This window comes from Esox lucius, chromosome 24 (assembly GCF_011004845.1).
Source record: "Esox lucius isolate fEsoLuc1 chromosome 24, fEsoLuc1.pri, whole genome shotgun sequence".
Lineage (NCBI taxonomy): Eukaryota > Metazoa > Chordata > Actinopteri > Esociformes > Esocidae > Esox > Esox lucius.
In genome coordinates, this window is record NC_047592.1 from 907,322 (window position 1) to 930,729 (window position 23,408).

The window sequence follows — 23,408 nt, forward strand, 5'->3', positions numbered from 1 at the left end:
CTACAGGAATACCATCCTGGTGTTTTGAGCACTACAGGAATTTAATTCTGTTGTTCTGAATACTACAGGAATACCATACTGTTGTTTTGAGTACTACAGGAATACCATACTTGTATGTTGAGTATGAAACAAATGGCTTACTATTGTATTGATTACTACAGGAACATCGTCCACACAGAACGTCTCAGGTGAGAGCTCTGATCTGACATTGGGAACTAAGGAGACAAACATAACCATTTAGATTAGATTCAACTTTATTGTCATTGAACAAGTACAAGTACAGCACAACAAATTGCATCTAACCAAATGTGCAAATTAAAGAGGGCAGAAAATGTATAGAACATTTTATCAAGTATTAAGTATATCTATATTACAAGTGGAATGTGTAGATGTGCAATGAAGGCAAATGCAGTAGAAATGGCAATACTAAATTTGCAATTAAGGCAAATAGAGGAGGGCAAAAGTTTAGAAGTGTTAGGTATAGTGGATGTTACAAGTGGGATAAATAGTTGTGGGGGTACAGATGGGAATTCTAAATGGCATTATAGATGTGCAATCGAGGTAGTAAGGTACTAAGGGAGTAAGGTAACACGGGCAACTGGAATGCAGGGATAGCAGCAATGAGGTTCCTGAGGTAGACAGGTATATGTAACAACTGAAAAATGCAAGTATGATAGCAAATCTAAATGTGCAATGAAGGCAAGTTGAAGGTGCAAGGTGCATGTACAACTGAAATGCAGGGATAGCAGGAGAGAGGTTGCCGAGGTAGACACGTACCTGGAACAACTGAAAACTTCACAACTACACCAACTTCATACATTGTTGGAGTCTTGGAAGAGTTATCAGCCTAGTTAGTCTCACAGAGGGAGATGGTTCCTCAGGTTGGTTTCTTGGAAGAGTTAGCTGCCCAGTTAGTCTCACAGAGGGAGATGGTTCCTCAGGTTGGTGTCTTGGAAGAGTTATCTGCCCAGTTAGTCTCACAGAGGGAGATGGTTCCTCAGGTTGGTGTCTTGGAAGAGTTATCTGCCCAGTTAGTCTCACAGAGGGAGATGGTCGGTTGGAATCTCAGGTTGGAATCTACTAACTGGTAGTGAACATTATACTACAGAAATAGTAACCTAATAAAACATCTGTGAGCTTTAATTGCTGGTCTTCGAGGCTGGAATCCTTCTTGAAACAATGACATTTTATTGAGTACAAGCATTGTATATTTTGGGTTCAGATGGGATATGACAGTTGAGCTGAGCTTTTGGGACATAACTAAAGTACATACTTCATACATGGGGGTTTAAGCTCTAAATGCAGAAATATATGGTCAATCAAATACACGTAACTTGTTGGATTTAAGACATAAATGATTAACCCATTGATAATCTATGAATGGTTAACTGAATGATAATTTATGAATGGTTAACCGATTGATAATTTATGAATGATTAACCCATTGATTTTACCCATTGATTATGTTAGGCTTTCTATCAATAAGGTACAGTAAAATGGCTGTGGCATTCAGCCAACAGCTAAGGCAGTAAACAGACACAGCTCTGGTGTATTGGCTGTATAAAACAGACCTTTTGCTTTGTTGATTAAAAACCCTCAAAATGTTGATTGCTATTTTTCATGTTTTACCAGACAGAACAGATTGCCCCGTCCGATACCTTGGACCAGCTTCCACTTCAGCAACAGATGGTGAGTTTAACCAAACCCCAGTCTACAACTGAGTTTAACCAGGCCTCAGCCTACAACTGAGTTTAACCAGGCCTCACACTACAAATGAGTTTAACCAGGCCTCACACTACAAATTAGTTTAACCAGGCCTCAGTCTACAACTGAGTTTAACCAGGCCTCACACTACAACTGAGTTTAACCAAACCCATATCTACAACTGAGTTTAACCAGGGAGGTTGGAGATATTGAGTCCGAGTGGACCATGTTCTCCACCGCCATTGTCGAAGCGGCCGCTCGGAGCTGTGGCCGTAAGGTCTCCGGTGCCTGTCGAGGCGGCAATCCCTGAACCCGGTGGTGGACACCGGAAGTAAGGGATGCCGTCAAGCTGAAGAAGGAGTCCTATCAGGCCTGGTTGGCTTGTGGGACTCCTGAGGCAGCTGACGGGTACCGACAGGCCAAGCGGGCTGCAGCCCGGGTGGTTGTGGAGGCAAAAACTCGGGCCTGGGAGGAGTTCGGTGAGGCCATGGAGAAGGACTATCGGCTGGCCTCGAAGAGATTCTGGCAAACCATCCGGCGCCTCAGGAGAGGGAAACAGTGCCCTACCAACGCTTGGAGAGGAGAATACGGCCGATAGTAGAACCTCGGATTCAGGAGGAACAGTGTGGTTTTCGTCCGGGCCGTGGAACACTGGACCAGCTCTATACCCTCTACGGGGTGTTGGAGGGTTCATGGGAGTTTGCCCAACCAATCCACATGTGTTTTGTGGATTTGGAGAAGGCATTCGACTGTGTCCCTCGCGGCATCTTGTGGAGGGTGCTTGGGGAATATGGGGTCCTGGGTCCTTTGCTAAGGGCTGTCAGGTCCCTGTACAACCGAAGCAGGAGCTTGGTCCGCATTGCCGGCAGTAAGTCAGACTTGTTCCCAGTGCATGTTGGACTCCGGCAGGGCTGCCCTTTGTCACCGGTTCTGTTTGTAATTTTTATGGACAGAATTTCTAGGCGCAGCCAGGGGCCGGAGGGTGTCAGGTTTGGGGACCACACGATTTCGTCTCTGCTCTTTGCAGATGATGTTGTCGTGTTGGCCCCTTCTAACCAGGACCTTCAGCATGCACTGGGACGGTTTGCAGCCGAGTGTGAAGCGGTGGGGATGAAAATCAGTACCTCCAAATCCGAGGCCATGGTCCTCAGTCGGAAAAGGGTGGCTTGCCCACTTCAGGTTGGTGGAGAGTGCCTGCCTCAAGTGGAGGAGTTTAAGTATCTAGGGGTCTTGTTCACGAGTGAGGGAAGGATGGAGTTTTCTCCGCAGGGTGGCTGGGCGATCCCTTAGAGATAGGGTGAGAAGCTCGGTCACCCGGGAGGAGCTCAGAGTAGAGCCACTGCTCCTCCACATCGAGAGGGGTCAGCTGAGGTGGCTTGGGCATCTTTTTCGGATGCCTCCGGAACGCCTTCCTGGGAAGGTGTTCCGGTCCCGTCCCACCGGGAGGAGACCCCGGGGAAGACCTAGGACACGCTGGAGGGACTATGTCTCCCGGCTGGCCTGGGAACGCCTCGGTGTCCCCCCGGAAGAGCTAGAGGAAGTGTCTGGGGAGAGGGAAGTCTGGGCATCCCTGCTTAGACTGCTGCCCCCGCGACCCGGCCCCGGATAAGCGGAAGAAGATGGATGGATGGATGGAGTTTAACCAGGCCTCAGTCTACAACTGAGTTTAACCAGGCCCAAATCTACAACTGAGTTTAACCAGTCCTCACACTACAACTGAGTTTAACCAGGCCACAGACTTAAACTGAGTTTAACCAGGCCTCAGATCACAACTGAGTTTAACCAGGCCTCACACCACAACTGAGTTTAACCAGGCCTCAGACTACAACTGTGTTTAACCAGGCCTCAGACTTAAACTGAGTTTAACCAGGCCTCACACCACACCTGAGTTTAACCAGGCCTCATACCACAACTGAGTTTAACCAGGCCTCACACCACAACTGAGTTTAACCAGGCCTCATACCACAACTGAGTTTAACCAGGCCTCACACCACAACTGAGTTTAACCAGGCCTCAGACTACAACTGCATTCCTGGGTGTGACTGAAGCTGATGAACTGTGTTTCTGTTTGGAAAAAGGTCCCTCAGATAAACGTTGTGGATCAGATCATACCTACCCAGGTCATCCCTCAGGTGAGTAAAGACACTTCCCCGATAGACCAGGTGAGTAAAGACACTACCCCAATAGACCAGGTGTGTTAAATGTGCAAGTGTATTTGTTCTGCCCCTTTTCAGCTCAACAGCACCACTTTTACAACCAGTGGCCAAATATGACAGAATGCATCTTTAACTGTGCAAACCAGGTGAACTACAGTCCCTGACACTGTTTATCCTGCTGTCTTCTCCCTTCCTGAATAGGTTCTTGAAAGACCACAGCTGCTAGGGAACCAGGTGAACACAAACACACTTCATGAGTGCCTAATTAGTATTGTTTTGTTGTGTTGTCTTCAGAACCAGTTGCTTTCTCAGTCACAGAACTATGGCCAGTGACACTCATTGAAGATTCCCTTTAACAAAGTAAAATGAAGATACAATTCATCATCAACAATAACAACATTCATTATTTTCTGTCAGTTTAAGGGGTGCTAATATAATGCCTTGGGAGGCTACATCATCAAATTTACTTTTGAAGAGATTGGGAACTTCACCGGCATCATTACGGCACCCATAAATGATGCTACCTGTATGTTGTCAACGGGCAGCACAGTGCATTCTGGGGAATTCTGGGACTACAAGAGCAGTCCTTTAAGGAACGAATGAGAGACAATTGAACCTTAGTAATGCCCGAACTAATAATAATATATTCACATGTGTATAATCTGTACTAACTGGTGTGTTTTACCAGACAGAACAGATTGCTCAGTCTAATACCTTGGACCAGCTTCCCCTTCAGCAACAGATGGTGAGTTTAACCAAACCCCAGTCTACAACTGAGTTTAACCAAACCCCAGTCTATAACTGAGTTTAACCAGGCCCAAGGCTACAGCTGAGTTTAACCAAACCCCAGTCTACAGCTGAGTTTAACCAAACCCCAGTCTACAACTGAGTTTAACCAAACCCCAGTCTACAACTGAGTTTAACCAAACCCCAGTCTACAACTGAGTTTAACCAAACCCCAGTCTATAACTGAGTTTAACCAAACCCCAGTCTACAACTGAGTTTAACCAAACCCCAGTCTACAACTGAGTTTAACCAAACCCCAGTCTACAACTGAGTTTAACCAAACCCCAGTCTACAACTGAGTTTAACCAGGCCCAAGGCTACAACTGAGTTTAACCAAACCCCAGTCTACAACTGAGTTTAACCAAACCCCAGTCTACAACTGAGTTTAACCAGGCCCAAGGCTACAACTGAGTTTAACCAAACCCCAGTCTACAACTGAGTTTAACCAAACCCCAGTCTACAACTGAGTTTAACAAAACCCCAGTCTACAGCTGAGTTTAACAAAACCCCAGTCTACAACTGAGTTTAACCAAACCCCAGTCTACAACTGAGTTTAACCAAACCCCAGTCTACAACTGAGTTTAACCAAACCCCAGTCTATAACTGAGTTTAACCAAACCCCAGTCTATAACTGAGTTTAACCAAACCCCAGTCTACAACTGAGTTTAACCAAACCCCAGTCTACAACTGAGTTTAACCAAACCCCAGTCTACAACTGAGTTTAACCAAACCCCAGTCTACAACTGAGTTTAACCAGGCCTCAGCCCTATAACTGCATTCCTTAGCATGTGAATGAATCTAAAGAACTGTGTTTGTGTTTTGAAAAAGGTCCCTCAGATAAACGTTGTGGATCAGATTTTACCTTCCCAGGTCATCCCTCAGGTGAGTAAATCCACTACACTGATAGATCAGATGATCAATTCGACTAGATTACTATATTAAGTAGGTGAATTCCACAACTTTGTCTTTACATAATGTGTCCTTTCACATTTCTGAAAGACCACAGCTCCTGGGGAGCCAGGTTCACACACACAGACACACACACCGACACACACACCATGAGTTTCTAAGTATCTCTGTTGTGTTGCTGTGTTGTCTTCAGACCCAGTCCACTAGCTCCTCTGAGTCACAGAGCTCTGACCAGAGTCACTCAAAGGTGAGAGGAAAACAGAGAGAAGAAGTTATGGGTCAATAATATTAAAATAATCATCATGTTAGTAAACCAAAGTTTACTTTTAGACATTTTCAAGAATATACAGGTGCTGGTCATAAAATTAGAATATCATCAAAAAGTTGATTTATTTCAGTAATTCCGTTCAAAAAGTGAAACTTGTATAATGTATACATTCATTCCACACAGACTTATATATTTCAAGTGTTTATTTCTTTTAATTTTGATGATTATAACTGACAACTAATGAAAACCCCAAATTCAGTATCTCAGAAAATTAAATATTGTGAAAAGGTTCAATATTGAAGACACCTGGTGCCACACTCTAATCAGCTAATTAACCCAAAACACCTGCAAAGGCCTTTAAATGGTCTCTCAGTCTAGTTCTGTAGGCAACACAATCATGGGGAAGACTGCTGACTTGACAGCTGTCCAAAAGACAACCATTGACACCTTGCGCAAGGAGGGCAAGACACAAAAGTTCATAGCTAAAGAGGCTGGCTGTTCACAGAGCTCTGTGTCCAAGCACATTAATAGAGAGGCAAAGGGAAGGAAAAGATGTGGTAGAAAAAAGTGTACAAGCAATAGAGATAACCACACCCTGGAGAGGATTGTGAAACAAAACCCATTAAAAATGTGGGGGAGATTCACAAAGAGTGGACTGCAGCTGGAGTCAGTGCTTCAAGAACCACCACGCACAGACGTATGCAAGACATGGGTTTCAGCTGTCGCATTCCTTGTGTCAAGCCACTCTTGAACAAGACACAGCATCATAAGCGTCTCGCCTGGGCTACAGACAAAAAGGACTGGACTGCTGCTGAGTGGTCTGAAGTTATGTTCTCTGATGAAAGTACATTTTGCATTTCCTTTGGAAATCAAGGTCCCAGAGTCTGGAAGAAGAGAGGAGAGGCACAGAATCCATGTTGTTTGAAGTCCAGTGTAAAGTTTCCACAGTCATTGATGGTTTGGGGTGCCATGTCATCTGCTGGTGTTGGTCCACTGTGTTTTCTGAGGTCCAAGGTCAACGCAGCCGTCTACCAGGAAGTTTTAGAGCACTTCATGCTTCCTGCTGCAGACCAACTTTATGGAGATGCAGATTTCATTTTCCAACAGGACTTGGCACCTGCACACAGTGCCAAAGCTACCAGTACCTGGTTTAAGGACCATGGTATCCCTGTTCTTAATTGGCCAGCAAACTCGCCTGACCTTAACCCTGTAGAAAATCTATAGGGTATTGTGAAGAGGAAGATGCGATATGCCAGACCCAACAATGCAGAAGAGCTGAAGGCCACTATCAGAGCAACCTGGGCTCTCATAACACCTGAGCAGTGTCACAGACTGATCGACTGATTGATAGTTGTCAGTTATAATCATCACAATAAAAAGAAATAAACATTAGAAATATATCAGTTTGTGTGCAATGAATGAATATAATATACAAGTTGCACTTTTTGAATGGAATTACTGATATAAATCAACTTTTTGATGATATTCTAATTTTATGACCAGCACCTGTTCATTCAGGAACTTCTGTGAAGTAATTTTATGACCATTGTGTTTTAGTACCCTTAGAATGCTTTGTGTTGTGTTTTAGAGTTCTTAGAATGTTGTGTCACTATGTTTTTGAGCTCTAAGAATGTTATGTCACTGTGTTTTAGAGCTCTTAGAATGTTATGTCATTGTGTTATAGAGCTTTTAGAATGTATTTTGTCGCTTAATTTTAGAGCTCTTAGAATATGTTGTTTCACTGTGCTTTAGAGCTCTCCAGAAAACACTTCTGAAGACACGGTAAGAAAAACAACAATAACAATAATATGACTACTACACTTAATCAGCACACTGATCACATTCAGCTCAGTGTAACATAACATGTTGATTACATTCAGCTCAGTGTAGTATAACATGTTGATCACATTCAGTTTAGTGTAACATAACATGTTGATTACATTCAGCTCAGTGTAATATAACATGTTGATCACATTCAGCTCAGTGTAACATAACATGTTGATTACATTCAGCCCAGTGTAATATAACATGTTGATTACATTCAGCTCAGTGTAATATAACATGTTGATCACATTCAGCTTAGTGTAACATAACATGTTGATTACATTCAGCTCAGTGTAATATAACATGTTGATCACATTCAGCTCAGTGTAACATTACATGTTGATTACATTCAGCCCAGTGTAATATAACATGTTGATTACATTCAGCTCAGTGTAATATAACATGTTGATCACATTCAGCTTAGTGTAACATAACATATTGATTACATTCAGCTCAGTGTAGTATAACATGTTGATCACATTCAGCTTAGTGTAACATAACATGTTCATTACATTCAGCTCAGTGTAATATAACATGTTGATCACATTCAGCTTAGTGTAACATAACATGTTGATTACATTCAGCCCAGTGTAATATAACATGTTGATTACATTCAGCTCAGTGTAATATAACATGTTGATCACATTCAGCTTAGTGTAACATAACATGTTGATTACATTTAGCTTAGTGTAATATAACATGTTGATCACATTCAGCTTAGTGTAACATAACATGTTGATTACATTCAGCTCAGTGTAGTATAACATGTTAATCACATTCAACTCAGTGTATTACAACATGTTATTCACATTCATCTTAGCGTACTATTTATAATGTAGCATGTTGCATAATCAGTGGGAAGTGTGTGTGGTTTTCCACGAGTTGGAATACCATTTAACATTCTATTTTAGAATTGCACACTCACTCACTTTCTCTGAACATCTGTCATGGGAAATTAAATGTTGAGTAATTACACATCCGCCCATTGTGTGTCGGGATCTGAGCCAGGGTCACACATCAATACACACTAACAAACACACTGACACAAACACTGACACAAACACACACACCAACACACACAAACTTACACAGACACTCACACATATCAACACACAGATCAACACTGACTCACACACACACTAACATAAATACACAATGTCACCCGTGCCAACACACACACACCAACATAAACACACAATAACACCCATGCCAACACACACACACACCAACATAAACACACAATGACACCCGTGCCAACACACACACACACCAACATAAACACACAATGACACCCGTGCCAACACACACACACACCAACAAAAACACATAATGACACCCGTGCCAACACACACACACACCAGCATAAACACACAATGACACCCGTGCCAACACACACACACACCAAGATAAACACCCAATGACACCCGTGCCAACACACACACACACCAACATAAACACACCATGACACCCGTGCCAACACACACACACACCAACATAAACACACAATGACACCCGTGCCAACACACACACACACACCAACATAAACACACAATGACACCCATGCCAACACACACACACACCAACATAAACACACAATGACACCCGTGCCAACACACACACACACCAACATAAACACACCATGACACCCGTGCCAACACACACACACCAACATAAACACACAATGACACCCGTGCCAACACACACACACACCAACATAAACACACAATGACACCCATGCCAACACACACACACCAGCATAATTAAAGAATTGAGTGTTGCATATTATTTTTTAAATATAAAAATTGGGTGATAATCTAATGTGTTATAGATCCAAATCTAATGTGTTATACATCTGAATCTAATGTGTTATAGTTCTAAATCTAATGTGTTATACATCTGAATCTAATGTGTTATAGTTCTAAATCTAATGTGTTATAGATGCAAATCTAATGTGTTATAGTTGTAAATCTAATGTGTTATAGATCTAAATCTAATGTGTTATAGATGCAAATCTAATTTGTTATAGTTGTAAATCTAATGTGTTATAGATCTAAATCTAATGTGTTATAGTTGTAAATCTAATGTGTTATAGTTGTAAATCTAATGTGTTATAGTTGTAAATCTAATGTGTTATAGATCTAAATCAATAATAATAATAATTGAACATATTAGATCAAAATCTAATGTGTTCAAAACCAGACCCCCTGTTAGAATATTATATATTAATCTAATGTGTTACAGGTCCAAATCTAATGTGTAACAGATCTACATTTTATGTGTAATAGATCTAAATCTAATTTGTTACAGGTCTAAATATAATGTGTAATAGATCTAAATCTAATGTGTTACAGGTCCAAATCTAATGTGTAACAGATCTAAATATAATGTGTAATAGACCTAAATCTAATTTGTTACAGGTCTAAATCTAATGTTTAATAGTTCTAAATCTAATTTGTTACAGGTCCAAATCTAATGTGTAATAGATCTAAATATAATTTGTTACAGGTCTAAATCAAATGTGTTAAAGGTCTAAATCTAATGTGTTACAGGTCTAAATCTAATGTGTTACAGGTCTAAATCTAATTTGTTACAGGTCTAAATCAAATGTGTTAAAGGTCTAAATCTAATGTGTAATTTATCTAAAGCTAATGTGTAATATATATAATAGGTCTAAATCAAATGTGTTACAGGTCTAAATCAAATGTGTTAAAGGTCTAAATCTAAGGTGTTACAGGTCTAAATCGAATGTGTTACAGGTCTAAATCTAATGTGTTACAGGTCTAAATCTAAGGTGTTACAGGTCTAAATATAATGTGTTACAGATCTAAATCTAATTTGTTACAGGTCTAAATCTAATGTGTTACAGGTCTAAATCTAATGTGTTACAGGTCTAAATCTAATGTGTTGTGCTCTTTGCAGGCCTCAGAGGAACCTGACCATTCTGAAGACACAGTAAGTCATTGTAGGTCTCCATAAACACAGGAATGGAGGGTGACTGGGAAAAGGCCCGGTCAATTGGACGTGACAAATGAGGAATTATTATAAATATGAAAACGAAAAAACTTGTTGGAATATGGATAACAAAGATTATGGTGGTTAGTTCCGACAATAATGTTGCTGGTGATATATATTGCTGGTGTTGTTGTACACTGCCTGGCCAAAAACGTTGGATTTAAATAAGCAAATACGTAAGAAGCTATGGTTGAATAATTACTGTAGATATTAATATGTTTCAGCTGGCAACAATTATTTTAACCCTAACTGATGCAGTGAGGAGTTTCTCATTTCTTCAACCATCATGTCAGAAGACGTTTCCCGTGGTCATGGAAAAGATGTTACTGTGTTTCAGAAGGGTGAAATTATTGGCCTGCATCAAGCCAAGAAAACAACTAAGGAGATTGCTGAAATTACTGGAATTGGGTTAAGAACTGTCCAACACATTATTTAAACCTAAAAAAAACCTTTCCAAATAAATGTGGTCGGAAACAATCTTGAATGATCGTGATCAGAGATCATTTAAATGCTTGGTGAAATTGAATTGTAAAAAATCATAGGTAAAACTCACTGCCATGTATAATAGAGGAAGTAAGATCATTTCCACATGCACAATGGGATGAGAACACCGGTTTGAGACTAAACAGCTGTGTGGCTACAAGGACGGCACACTTTACTCCCAGAACAGCCCGAGATGGAACACTTTACTCCCAGACCAGTCCAAGATGTGACACTTTACTCCCAGACCAGTCCAAGATGTGCCACTTTACTTCCAGAACAGTCCGAGATGGCACACTTTACTCCCAGACCAGTCCAAGTCTAGACACTTTACTCCCAGACCAGTCCAAGATGTGACACTTTACTCCCAGACCAGTCCAAGTCTAGACACTTTACTCCCAGACCAGTCCAAGATGTGACACTTTACTCCCAGACCAGTCCAAGTCTAGACACTTTACTCCCAGACCAGTCCAAGTCTAGACACTTTACTCCCAGACCAGTCAGAGATGACACACTTTACTCCCAGACCAGTCCGAGATGGCACACTTTACTCCCAGACCAGTCCGAGATGGCACACCTTAACCCCAGACTGGTCCTAGATGGCACACTTTACTCCCAGACCAGTCCTTTACTTCAAATAGAACAGGATCAGATAACATTTCTGTTCACTTAAATGATCTGTCCATTGATATGATCTGTCCATTGATATGATCTGTCCATTGATGTGATCTGTCCATTGATATGATCTGTCCATTGATATGATCTGTCCATTGATATGATCTGTCCATTGATATTATCTGCCCATTGATATTATCTGTCCATTGATATTATCTGTCCATTGATATTATTCGTCCATTGAAATTATCAAGTTATGTCTCCGTCTCTCCATGCCTTTTTCTCTCTCCTCTCTCTTTCTCTCTTGTTGTTTCTCTCCAGACCTCAGAAGAGATCTTGAACCAAATCCAGAACCAGGCCCAGCCTCTTCATAACAGTAGTAGTAGTAGTAGTAGTAGTAGTAGTAGTATTAGTAGTATTAGTAGTGAGAGCACTGAGAGTGACTCCCTGATGCGTCTGGACCAGACCGGTCTGAACATGGAGACGCAGGACGACAGCCGGGGCAGCCATGAGAACCGACGCAGGGTGAGATACTAACACCACACACACACACACACACACCACACACACACACACACACCACACACACAATACACACCACACACACACACACACCACACACACATACACCAAACAGACACCCACACAGCCACAAGGATTTAAAATGTCCTCCATGTCTCCCAGAACCCTCTGTCTGCCTTCCACATTTACCTGAAGAGGAGTCACTTACCTGTGGTGGGAGGAGCAACAGGAGCGTTGGGGGGGGGGACAGGTGAAGCAGGGGGTGAGAAGGGCGGGGCAGTGGGTGAGACAGCAGGAGGGTTGGTGAGGGCCGAGACACTGGCCCCTCCCACAGTCTGTAGAGGTGACACCGGCTGTCTTAGCAACGAGCTGATGTCTGAACTGGGGGACGATCACCCTGGCAACCAGCATGGCAAACATGGGTTCATGTGGCCCAACCAGGAGGAGAGAGAAATGACACTGGACCTAAAGAGATAAGAGGAAGGAGGGAGGTTTGGGAGGGATACAATTCAACTAGAATGAATACTGAATGAATACTGAATGAATACTGAATTAATACTGAATTAACACTGAATTAATACTGTAGATGTGGACTTCCCAGTCTTATTTCATAACATCATGTTATGTAATATATTGATAAGGATAGCAAGCACATTCCTAGAATTATAATCAATCATGTTATGGTCAGTTAAACTTTTACTATTTACTAGTAATATAACCATGTTACAGTCATGTTTAAAATCCATTTACTGGAAATATAATCTGTCGTGTTTAAAATCCATTTACTGGGAATATAATCTGTCGTGTTTAAAATTAATTTACTGGTAATATAATCTGTGATGTTTTAACTAAATCTACTGGTAATTTAGTGTGTTGTGTTTTAACACTATTTACTTGTAATATATTCGGTCATGTTATAACTTCATTTACTGGTAATATAATAAGTTGTGTTTTAAATCCATTTAGTGGTAATATTATCTTTTGAGTTTTAACTCCATTGACTGGTAATATAATCTGTAGTGTTTTAAATCCATTTACTGGAAATATAATCTGTTGTGATTTAACTCCATTTAGTGGTATATAATCTGTAATCCTTGTAATCCTTTTCAACTTTTTTGGAAAGGAATGAAAAAGGTGCAGTGGTCTCTTAATTTTTTCCAGAGCTGTATATTACATATCGGATCATTAGAGATATTATGTATCAGGCTATTGGTATTATCTACAGCCTACCAACCAGGTGTGGTAATGCATGTTTGTGTGACGTGTTTTTATAAATATAAATATATATTAACACCTATATCCGCAGTCAATTATCTTTATTAATAAAAACCTGATCAATTTGTCCAGTGAGTGAAAGATTTTTTTTTTCTCAGAGGACAAAGAGAGAGGAAGTGGAGGGAAGTGAAGGGATAACAGACTGAGGACATACATAACTGTAGGTAAAGGACAGACTGATGACACATAACTGTAGGTAAAGGACAGACTGAAGGACACATAAATGTAGGTAAAGGACAGACTGAGGACACATAGCTGTAGGTAAAGGACAGACTGAGGACACAGAACTGTAGTTAAAGGACAGACTGAGGACACATAACTGTAGGTAAAAGAGACTGAGGACACATAACTGTAGGTAAAGGACAGACTGAAGGACACATAAATGTAGGTAAAGGACAGACTGAAGGACATACATAACTGTAGGTAAAGGACAGACTGAGGACATATAACTGTAGGTAAAGGACAGACAGAAGGACACATAACTGTAGGTAAAAGACAGACTGAAGGACACATAACTGTAGGTAAAGGACAGACTGAGGACACACAACTGTAGGTAAAGGACAGAATGAAGGACACATAACTGTAGGTAAAGGACAGACTGAGGACATATACTGTAGGTAAAGGACAGACTGAAGGACACACATAACTGTAGGTAAAGGACAGACTGAAGGACACATAACTGTAGGTAAAGGACAGACTGAAGGACACATACCTGTAGGTAAAGGACAGACTGAAGGACACCGATAACTGTAGGTAAAGGACAGACTGAAGGACACACATAACTGTAGGTAAAGGACAGACTGAAGGACACACATAACTGTAGGTAAAGGACAGACTGAAGGACACACATAACTGTAGGTAAAGGACAGACTGAAGGACACATAACTGTAGGTAAAGGACAGACTGAAGGACACACATAACTGTAGGTAAAGGACAGACTGAAGGACACACATAACTGTAGGTAAAGGACAGACAGAAGGACAGATGGATAGACAAACAGAAGGACAAACATTACTGTGGGTTAAAGACAGCCAGGCAGATGGACAGACAGACAGGAGGACAGACATTGCTGTAGGTAAAGGACAGACAGACAGAAGGACAGACAGACATTACTGTAAGTAAAGGACAGACAGACAGACACACAGACACTCCTGAAAGTAAGTTCACACTCTGTGTTATAAATCATGTGGAGACATTATTTTAGGGAGAGGCCAAACTGTTTCTGAACATAACAACCACACTCATAATTCATGACTGCTGCTTCAATCCTCGCCTGTCTGTCTCTGTCTTACAGCAATACATCAGGTAGAAACCAAATATAATGTCCTCTCTCCTGTCTGTATCTTACAGCAATACATCAGGTATAAACCAAATATAATGTCCTCTCTCCTGTCTGTATCTTACAGCAATACATCAGGTATAAACCAAATATAATGTCCTCTCTCCTGTCTGTCTCTTACAGCAATACATCAGGTATAAACCAAATATAATGTCCCCTCTCCTGTCTGTATCTTACAGCAATACATCAGGTATAAACCAAATATAATGTCCCCTCTCCTGTCTGTATCTTACAGCAATACATCAGGTAGAAACCAAATATAATGTCTTCTCTCCTGTCTGTATCATACAGCAATACATCAGGTAGAAACCAAATATAATGTCCCCTCTCCTGTCTGTATCAGACAGCAATACATCAGGTAGAAACCAAATATAATGTCCCCTCTCCTGTCTGTATCTTACAGCAATACACCAGGTAGAAACCAAATATAATGTCTTCTCTCCTGTCTGTATCTTACATCAATACATCAGGTATAAACCAAATATAATGTCCTCTCTCCTGTCTGTCTCTTACAGCAATACATCAGGTATAAACCAAATATAATGTCTTCTCTCCTGTCTGTCTCTGTCTGTCTCTGTCTGACAGTAATACTTCATGTAAAAACCCAATACAATGTCCTCTCTCCTGTCTGTCTCTTACAGCAATACATCAGGTATAAACCAAATACAATGTCCTCTCTCCTGTCTGTCTCTGTCTGTCTCTGTCTGTCTGACAGTGATACTTCAGGTATAAACCCTGTATAATGTCTTCTCTCCTGTCTGTCTCTGTCTGTCTCTTTCTGTCTGACAGCAATACTTCATGTAGAAACCCAATGTAATGCCTCTCTCTATCGCAGACAAAATACAACAGATTTCTAATGACAATAAATAAACACTTCATTACCATAAAAATGATGGACGCCGCCAATGCACCATGTAACAGTGTGTGTGTGTGTTTGTGTGTGTGTTTGTGAGTGTGTGTGTGTGTCAGTGTTATTTACTGTTTGCTTCTATCATGGTTTCAATCCCAGCCTACACTGACCCTATCATACAGCAGATCTCTATATTTACCATAAAGCCTCTCTCACACACCCACTCTCCCTCTCTGACCCTATCATACAGCAGTAAAGTATAGTGACCCCGGCTCTCTCCCAGGATGACTGTGATAAAGTCTCCTCTCTCCTGCTAATTCTATGGTATCACGGGTCACAATATATTTATTCAGACCATCAATTATAAAGGGAGATTCACTGAAGCAGGTGTGTCCACAGGTGTGTGTCTGTGTTTGTGTATGTGTTTATAAGTGTGTGTTTCAAGGTGTGTGGGGTGTGTGTGGTGTGTGTGTGTTTTAACTGGAGAGTTTAAATAGCCGACCACAACCACACACACTCTTTCAAACCACAAGTTATCCAGCAGACGAGGAGGAAGGAGGTGAACCCAGCAGGTGAAGTGTCTGTTCTGACTCTTTTCCTATCATTTACTCCTGTCCCTCTCCTCCTCCATCTTCATCTCCTCCATCATTTACTCCTGTCCCTCTCCTCCTCCATCTTCATCTCCTCCATCATTTACTCCTGTCCCTCTCCTCCTCCATTTTCATCTCCTCCATCATTTACTCCTGTCCCTCTCATCCTCCATTTTCATCTCCTCCATCATTTACTCCTGTCCCTCTCCTCCTCCATTTTCATCTCCTCCATCATTTACTCCTGTCCCTCTCCTCCTCCATTTTCATCTCCTCCATCATTTACTCCTGTCCCTCTCCTCCTCCATTTTCATCTCCTCCATAATTTACTCCTGTCCCTCTCCTCCTCCATCTTCATCTCCTCCATCATTTACTCCTGTCCCTCTCTCTCTTCCTCCATCTTCATCTCCTCTATCATTTACTCCTGTCCCTCTCTCCTCCATCTTCATCTCCTCTCTTCCTCTATCATTTACTCCTCTCCCTCTCCTCCTCCATCTTCATCTCCTCCATCATTTACTCCTGTCCCTCTCTCTCTTCCTCCATCTTCATCTCCTCTATCATTTACTCCTGTCCCTCTCTCCTCCATCTTCATCTCCTCTCTTCCTCTATCATTTACTTCTGTCCCTCTCCTCCTCCATCTTCATCTCCTCTCTTCCTCCATCATTTACTCCTGTTCCTCTCCTCCATCTTTTCTGCCATCACATACTGCTGACCTTCTCTTTCCTCCAAGCTCCTCTTTTCTTTCCATTTATATTCACATGGTATCTCCTACTCCAGCCTCTCCAGTCATTTCACAAACTCTTCCACAGCTCACCAGATCAGAAGGTTCAATATAGTCCAGCTAATAAACACATTTGGATACTACCACAGGACAAAATACCTGACTGAAGAAAGAAACAATGATGAAGACCATGATGAAGATCAAACTGCTCTTACTGATTCTGGCTGGATCACTAAACAGCCTGCCGGTGAGTAGCTTGAAGATGATGAAGATGACGGTGACGAAGATGGTAGTGTTGATGATGAGGGTGTTGATGATGAGGGTGATGGTACTGATGGGGATGAAGATGGTGTTGGTGATTATGGTGATAATGATAATGATAGTAGTCATGATAAGGATAGTGATGAAGAGTACAGTGATGATGATGATGATGATAGTAGTGCTAATGAATACAATGATAGTGGTGATGATGTGAATAATGTCGATGATGGTGCTGTTGTTGATGAAGACAATGTTGATGATGTTGCTGCTGATAATGACGGAGACGATAGTGATGTTGATTATCGTAATGATGGTGTTGATAGTGGTGGTAATGATGGTGCTGATGATAATGGTGTTGGTAATGAAGATGCTGGTAGCGATGGAGATGAAGATGGTGATGGAAATGACTGGGATGATGAAGATGGTGATGTCATGACGTGAATGAAGATGGTGTTGGTTATAATAGGGATGTTTATTATGGTGATGGTGAAGATGGTGTTGGTTATGATGGGGATGTTGATTATGGTGATGATGAAGATGGTGTTGGTTATGATGGGGATGTTGATTATGGTGATGGTGATAATGATAGTAGTCATGATAATGATAGTGATGATGAAGATTACAGTAATGATGATGATGATGATTGGTGTTGAAGAAGACAATGATAGTGGTGATGATGATAATGATGTGATGATTGTGCCGTTGTTGATGAAGATAATGTTAATGAGTGGTGTTGATGATGATGACGGTGCTGATGTTGCTGGTGTTGAAGATGACGATGTTGATGAAGATTCCTCTTCCTTTAGATCCAGATAGAGTTGATGTCTTTTTCTGAGGGCAGTGGAGATGACAACACAACCATCAACATCACTCTTATAAAGGTATAGCAGAGAGGATAATTTTAAAACTTTTGATGTAGGAAACTAATCCAGGTATAAATACAGGGAAGTGTTCTTGAGTAAATCAACTTCAAGCAGTTGGCCAATGTCATTGTTCTCTGTACCTGAATATCCATGCTGTGTTGTCATGACTTTCTTGGACCAGTAAAATAAACAGTGAGTCATTGTAACATCTCTGTCATGACTTTCCTGGACCAGTAAAATAAACAGTAAGTCAATGTAACGTCTCTGTCACGACTTTCCTGGACCAGTAAAATAAACAGTAGGTCAATGTAACATCTCTGTCATGACTTTCCTGGACCAGTAAAATAAACAGTAAGTCACTGTAACATGTTGTCTTTCTTCACTGCAGAGGGAGGCCTCAGGGGTCACCCCGTGGGGAGGAGGAGCGGGGGAAGGAGGCGACAGAGCGGAGGAGCCAGATGGAGGCTCTGCCTTGATTGGCCCAGACAGCCTCACCTTTGAAGAGCTGATGGGATTCCCGCCCACCACAATTTCTCCACCAATCGGAACACGGGACAGTGGCTCCTCCTACATGTCTGCTTACGTAAGGAGGGGGCGGAGTCTCAAGGTTGAAGACATCACCAGCGATGACGTTAAGAACGATGACATCAGAGAGGACAATCTGGCTGCGTCCAATAGCAACCTTCCTGGTTATGGCAGTGCTCCGATGCAAGACTTTGCGGAGTTTGAGTTTGATGATTATGGGATGCAGGGTGACGCGCCTGCCAGCCAATCCCAGTCAAGTGATTCAAGCGACTCTAGTGATTCCAGCGACTCAAGCAGTTCTAGTGATTCAAGTGAATCTAGCGATTCCAGCGACTCCAGCAGTTCTAGTGATTCAAGTGACTCAAGTGATTCCAGTGACTCAAGCAGTTCTAGTGATTCAAGTGACTCCAGCGATTCTAGTGACTCAAGTAGTTCTAGTGATTCAAGTGATTCAAGCGATTCCAGTGACTCAAGCAGTTCAAGTGATTCTAGCGACTCAAGCGATTCTAGCGACTCAAGCAGTTCTAGTGATTCAAGCGACTCAAGCAGTTCTAGTGATTCAAGTGACTCAAGCGATTCAAGTGATTCTAGTGACTCAAGCGATTCTAGCAACTCAAGTGATTCTAGCGACTCTAGCGATTCAAGTGATTCCAGCAACTCTAGCGATTCAAGTGATTGTAGCGACTCAAGTGATTCTAGCGACTCAAGTGATTCAAGTGATTCTTGTGAACCTAAAAGTAAATCCACTGAGTCGACCTCCAAAGACATATCAAGTGACTCTAGTAGCAGCTAGACATACAGGCTGATAGAGAGAAAGGCAAGCGAACAGGCAGGCAGCAGACAGACAGACAGACAGAGACAGACAGACAGAAACAGCCAGACAGAGACAGACAGAAACAGACAGACAGACAGCCTAATGGTGAGGTAATCTAACCAGCAACCAGAAACTGGCCTTGAGCAAGACAGTTAACGTCTAAGGAAAAAATAATGCTAAATGAAAAAAATAAAAGTTATGTCTCACCAGCTTGTAGGACTGCAATGATTTTTTTTTTTACAGATATTAGATATGAGCTTTGCTATGTTTCTAAGATCACACTTTGTAATGAATGTTGACTAGTAAATAAAGTGTTAACCCTGAAAACCTGGACTGATTGACTGACTGAGAACACTGTTGGTTTATATAATCAAACACTTAAATGTATGTGACAAACAAACATACATCTATATAGGTAATAAAAATGTGTTGCACTTTAAAACCAAACTTTTTAAACAGTAATAATAATTCTGATCCCTAATTAGTTCTAAGCCATCTGTAAGTTTGACCATTAACATAAACATTGTATTTTTTGAAATGATAACAGTGTCTGTATTCATAATATTTTCCTGGTTTGGGGACATTTCCACACCCATTTATACAGTGACATCTGTTCACTCAGACACTGTGGGCCGTCGTGTTAACGTAAAGCTGACACCCGACAGATGTCACTAAGAATCTGGGTGTGAACAATGACTGTGTTGTGGTTGTGTGTGTTTCTCCTATAAACCAGACCACAGTCTGGGTCATGTTCACACCGTGTGCTGACCACACTTTATTTGAGACCGTTACTTAATCCCACCAACAGCGACAGGTTGACCATAGCCGTTTCTCGGGTCAGGGGCAAGGTCAAAGGTTAACAGACAACAGCAACAACCACAGAACACCTCCGAATAGGAGGAGGAGGAGGACAGAGGGGAGAACATGGGAGAGGAGGTGCAGAACAGGGCACGTGTGGTTTGACACAAACAAAAGTCCAAACATCTAGTTTCAACGTCTCCGAAGAATGGACTCACGTCGTAAACATACCACTGTTATATTAAACCATTACGTAACAGAGTCTGGGCAGACATTTAACACACACAACGCCAGCTCCGCGTCATCATCTGACAGACTGACCACAGGACGACAGAGTCAACTGGGATGCGTTTCCTGTCCTCTGAGTGGTGATTGGTGGAAGAGGGTGGCTGGTGTAGTGACTGGTCGATGGGGGTGAGAGGTGGGAGGTGGGAGGTTAAATAACCCCACAGGCAGCAGTTATTCAGTCCTCCAGCCTGGCTCCTGACACACACTTCAGGACTGAAGATCAACAACCTAGGATTACACAGGTTAATCCAACTTCAGAGATTAAACAGAGAACCAACAGGTAACCCAGGATTACACAGGTTAATCCAACTTCAGAGATTAAACGGAGAACCTACAGGTAACTCAGGCTTGGAGATACTCAGGCTTGGAGATAAGTCAGAATATCACAAAACTTTGCCAGACTTTTTTGTCTATTTGTCCATATGTGGTAATTGTTTCCGTTCCGGCCAAACCAACCATCTTACCATGTTTGCATTTGGTCAGATCTGTTAGCCATGCGGATGGCTTTGATGGGGCTGTATCTACTGGGCATGAGTCTAGCCTTCTCCGTTCGCAAGATGGCCAGGTCAGAGAGTGAAGAGGTGAGTGGCACACATTCAGACTGTACACATTGGTGTACTGTCATGGAATATAGAAGAAGTTCATTTTGACATTGGCTGCTTTCCGTTTCTCATTTTTGTTCTTGAGGTCGGGGCTCTGTCGTGGCCAATCTAATCTGAGTTCCATCTGCAGACTTCTTCTTTATGTAGATTAATTTGGTTTTCATGTTTTTCATGTGTTCTGTGTTATTATCATGCCAAATATACACCATGATGAATCAAAATCAGTCCATATTCCTCAGCATTCATAACTCCATATATTCAGACCAGTTTCCCTCGCTTAATTCCTCAACTGCTCTTCTTTTGACATCCTGACATAAATGTGAACCAAAGATGTCCTGTTAGGACTCACAGCTCTGTAAGACATTCTGCCACTGCTTGTCACTCACTTTATTCATTCCCTTTTACTTGTTGTTTCTTAGCTGTAACATTTCTTGTAAGATTTTTTCTTACAGTCAAGCAAGTACTTTGGTGCCAGCTGACTCTGACAGAGGTTTAGCAAGCACTTCACTGGATATCCTTGTGCCACTCATTCCCATTTTATAACCAAACACATAAAGACATACAGCCAAGATAACGTCCTCAGGTGGCCTAAGACTCCTATACAGTAAATAGAAGATGAACTAACCCTTTTATTGTTCACCCTTCAACAGACTGACTCCAGTGATGAAGAGGAGGGGGGGGGAGTAGAGGAAGGAGAAAAAGAGTGGGGAGATGGGAAAGCTGGAGAGGAGGAAGGAGGAGAGAAAGATAAGGAAAGAGGGAAGGAGGGAGGAGAGGAGGATGTGGAAGGAGAGGAGGAGGGAGGAGAAGACCATGATGAGAGTGAGCAGAAAAAAAGTGATGCAGAAGAGGGTGAGGAGGAAGAGAGTGAGGATGATGAAGTAGATGAGAGAGTAGACGAAGATGATAGAGAAGAGGAAGAAAGTGGAGGGGAAGATGAAGAAGAAGAGGAAGAAGAGGGAGGAGAGGAAAGAGGGAAGAAAGATGAGGGGGAGGAGGAAGGAGAGGAAGATGAGAGAGGAGAGGAAGATTCAGGATATGAGTGGGGAGAGGAAGGAGGTGATGAAGATGAGGAAGAAGAGGGCGAGGATGAAGGAGAGGAAGATGAGGGGGGAGAGAAAGAAGGAGGTGAAGAAGAAGAGAGAGAGGAAGGTGAGAGAGGAGAGGAAGATTCAGGAGATGAGGGGGAAGAGGAAGAGGAGGAGGAGGAAGACGAAGAAGAGGGAGAAGAGGAAGACGAGGAGGGGAATGAAGGAGAGGAAGATGAGGAGGGGGATGGAGGAGAGGAAGAAGAGGACGGAGATGGAGAAGAGGAAGATGAGGACGGGGAATGGGAGACAGGAGAGAGATCTTCTTCAATGGAAGACAGATAGAAGTCAAGGCCATAGAGGTAAGAGAGATCATAGTACAGACAGGAAAAGGTCTTTACAGAACCATCTACCTGACTGGGTCTTTCCAGAACCATCTACCTGACTGGGTCTTTACAGAACCATCTATCTGACTGGGTCTTTACAGAACCATCTATCTGACTCGGTGTTTGCAGAACCATATATCTGACTGGGTCTATACAGAACTATCTATCTGACTGGGTCTTTACAGAACCATCTATCTGACTGGGTGTTTGCAGAACCATATATCTGACTGGGTCTATACAGAACTATTTACCTGACTTAGTCTTTACAGAACTATCTATCTGACTGGGTGTTTGCAGAACCATATATCTGACTGGGTCTATACAGAACTATCTATCTGACTGGGTGTTTGCAGAACCATATATCTGACTGGGTCTATACAGAACTATCTACCTGACTGGGTCTTTACAGAACTATCTATCTGACTGGGTGTTTGCAGAACCATATATCTGACTGGGTCTATACAGAACTATTTACCTGACTTAGTCTTTACAGAACTATCTATCTGACTGGGTGTTTGCAGAACCATATATCTGACTGGGTCTATACAGAACTATCTACCTGACTGGGTCTTTACAGAACTATCTATCTGACTGGGTGTTTGCAGAACCATATATCTGACTGGGTGTTTGCAGAACCATATATCTGACTGGGTGTTTGCAGAACCATATATCTGACTGGGTCTATACAGAACTATCTACCGGACTAGGTCTTTACAGAACTATCTACCTGACTGTGCATTTACAGAACTATCTACCTGACTGGGTCTTTACAGAACCATCTACCCAGTGGCATTT

General features: G+C 42.0%; 2 protein-coding genes across 9 annotated transcripts in view; both read left to right on the plus strand.

Moving 5' to 3' along the window:
- The window catches only part of LOC106023765 (histone-lysine N-methyltransferase, H3 lysine-79 specific), a 28,986-nt gene extending 15,894 nt beyond the window's left edge, over window positions 1-13,092 (plus strand). For 2 of the 6 annotated variants that reach the window (XM_034290702.1, XM_029117850.2), the window contains 10 exons: window positions 1,633-1,689; window positions 3,783-3,866; window positions 4,062-4,094; window positions 4,549-4,605; window positions 5,475-5,528; window positions 5,749-5,802; window positions 7,576-7,605; window positions 10,567-10,599; window positions 12,076-12,279; window positions 12,439-13,092. In XM_034290702.1, coding sequence (XP_034146593.1) covers window positions 1,687-1,689; window positions 3,783-3,866; window positions 4,062-4,094; window positions 4,549-4,605; window positions 5,475-5,528; window positions 5,749-5,802; window positions 7,576-7,605; window positions 10,567-10,599; window positions 12,076-12,279; window positions 12,439-12,753 — 867 coding nt within the window. In that variant the 5' untranslated portion in view covers window positions 1,633-1,686 and the 3' untranslated portion in view covers window positions 12,754-13,092. Of the gene's footprint in view, window positions 1-161; window positions 189-1,632; window positions 1,690-3,782; window positions 3,867-4,061; window positions 4,095-4,548; window positions 4,606-5,474; window positions 5,529-5,748; window positions 5,803-7,575; window positions 7,606-10,566; window positions 10,600-12,075; window positions 12,280-12,438 lie in introns of all 6 variants that reach the window. The other 4 variants (XM_029117849.2, XM_029117851.2, XM_013131411.4 and 1 more) reach the window with 4 other exon arrangements.
- Window positions 13,093-16,259: 3,167 nt separating this feature from the next.
- Window positions 16,260-19,909, plus strand: LOC105010214 (dentin sialophosphoprotein-like). Of its 3 annotated transcripts, none has more exons than XM_013131418.3 (4): window positions 16,260-16,312; window positions 17,198-17,295; window positions 18,116-18,190; window positions 18,561-19,909. In XM_013131418.3, the coding sequence occupies exons 2-4, from the start codon at window positions 17,227-17,229 to the stop codon at window positions 19,488-19,490; spliced, it is 1,074 nt and encodes a 357-aa protein (XP_012986872.3). In that variant the 5' UTR covers window positions 16,260-16,312; window positions 17,198-17,226; the 3' UTR covers window positions 19,491-19,909. The 3 variants fall into 3 exon arrangements, with proteins under 3 accessions (XP_012986872.3, XP_012986874.3, XP_012986873.3); XM_013131419.4 differs by having other exon boundaries at window positions 16,272-16,312; window positions 17,137-17,295; XM_013131420.3 differs by lacking the exon at window positions 18,116-18,190.
- The last annotated feature ends 3,499 nt before the right edge of the window (window positions 19,910-23,408 follow it).

Excerpts from the sequence above, each read along its gene's own strand:
- LOC105010214 (XM_013131418.3), top strand. The coding sequence starts at position 17,227 with ATGATGAAGACCATGATGAAGATCAAACTGCTCTTACTGATTCTGGCT. Across the intron at positions 17,296-18,115 it reads GATCACTAAACAGCCTGCCG|ATCCAGATAGAGTTGATGTC; the intron begins GTGAGTAGCTTG and ends CTCTTCCTTTAG. Across the intron at positions 18,191-18,560 it reads TCAACATCACTCTTATAAAG|AGGGAGGCCTCAGGGGTCAC; the intron begins GTATAGCAGAGA and ends TCTTCACTGCAG.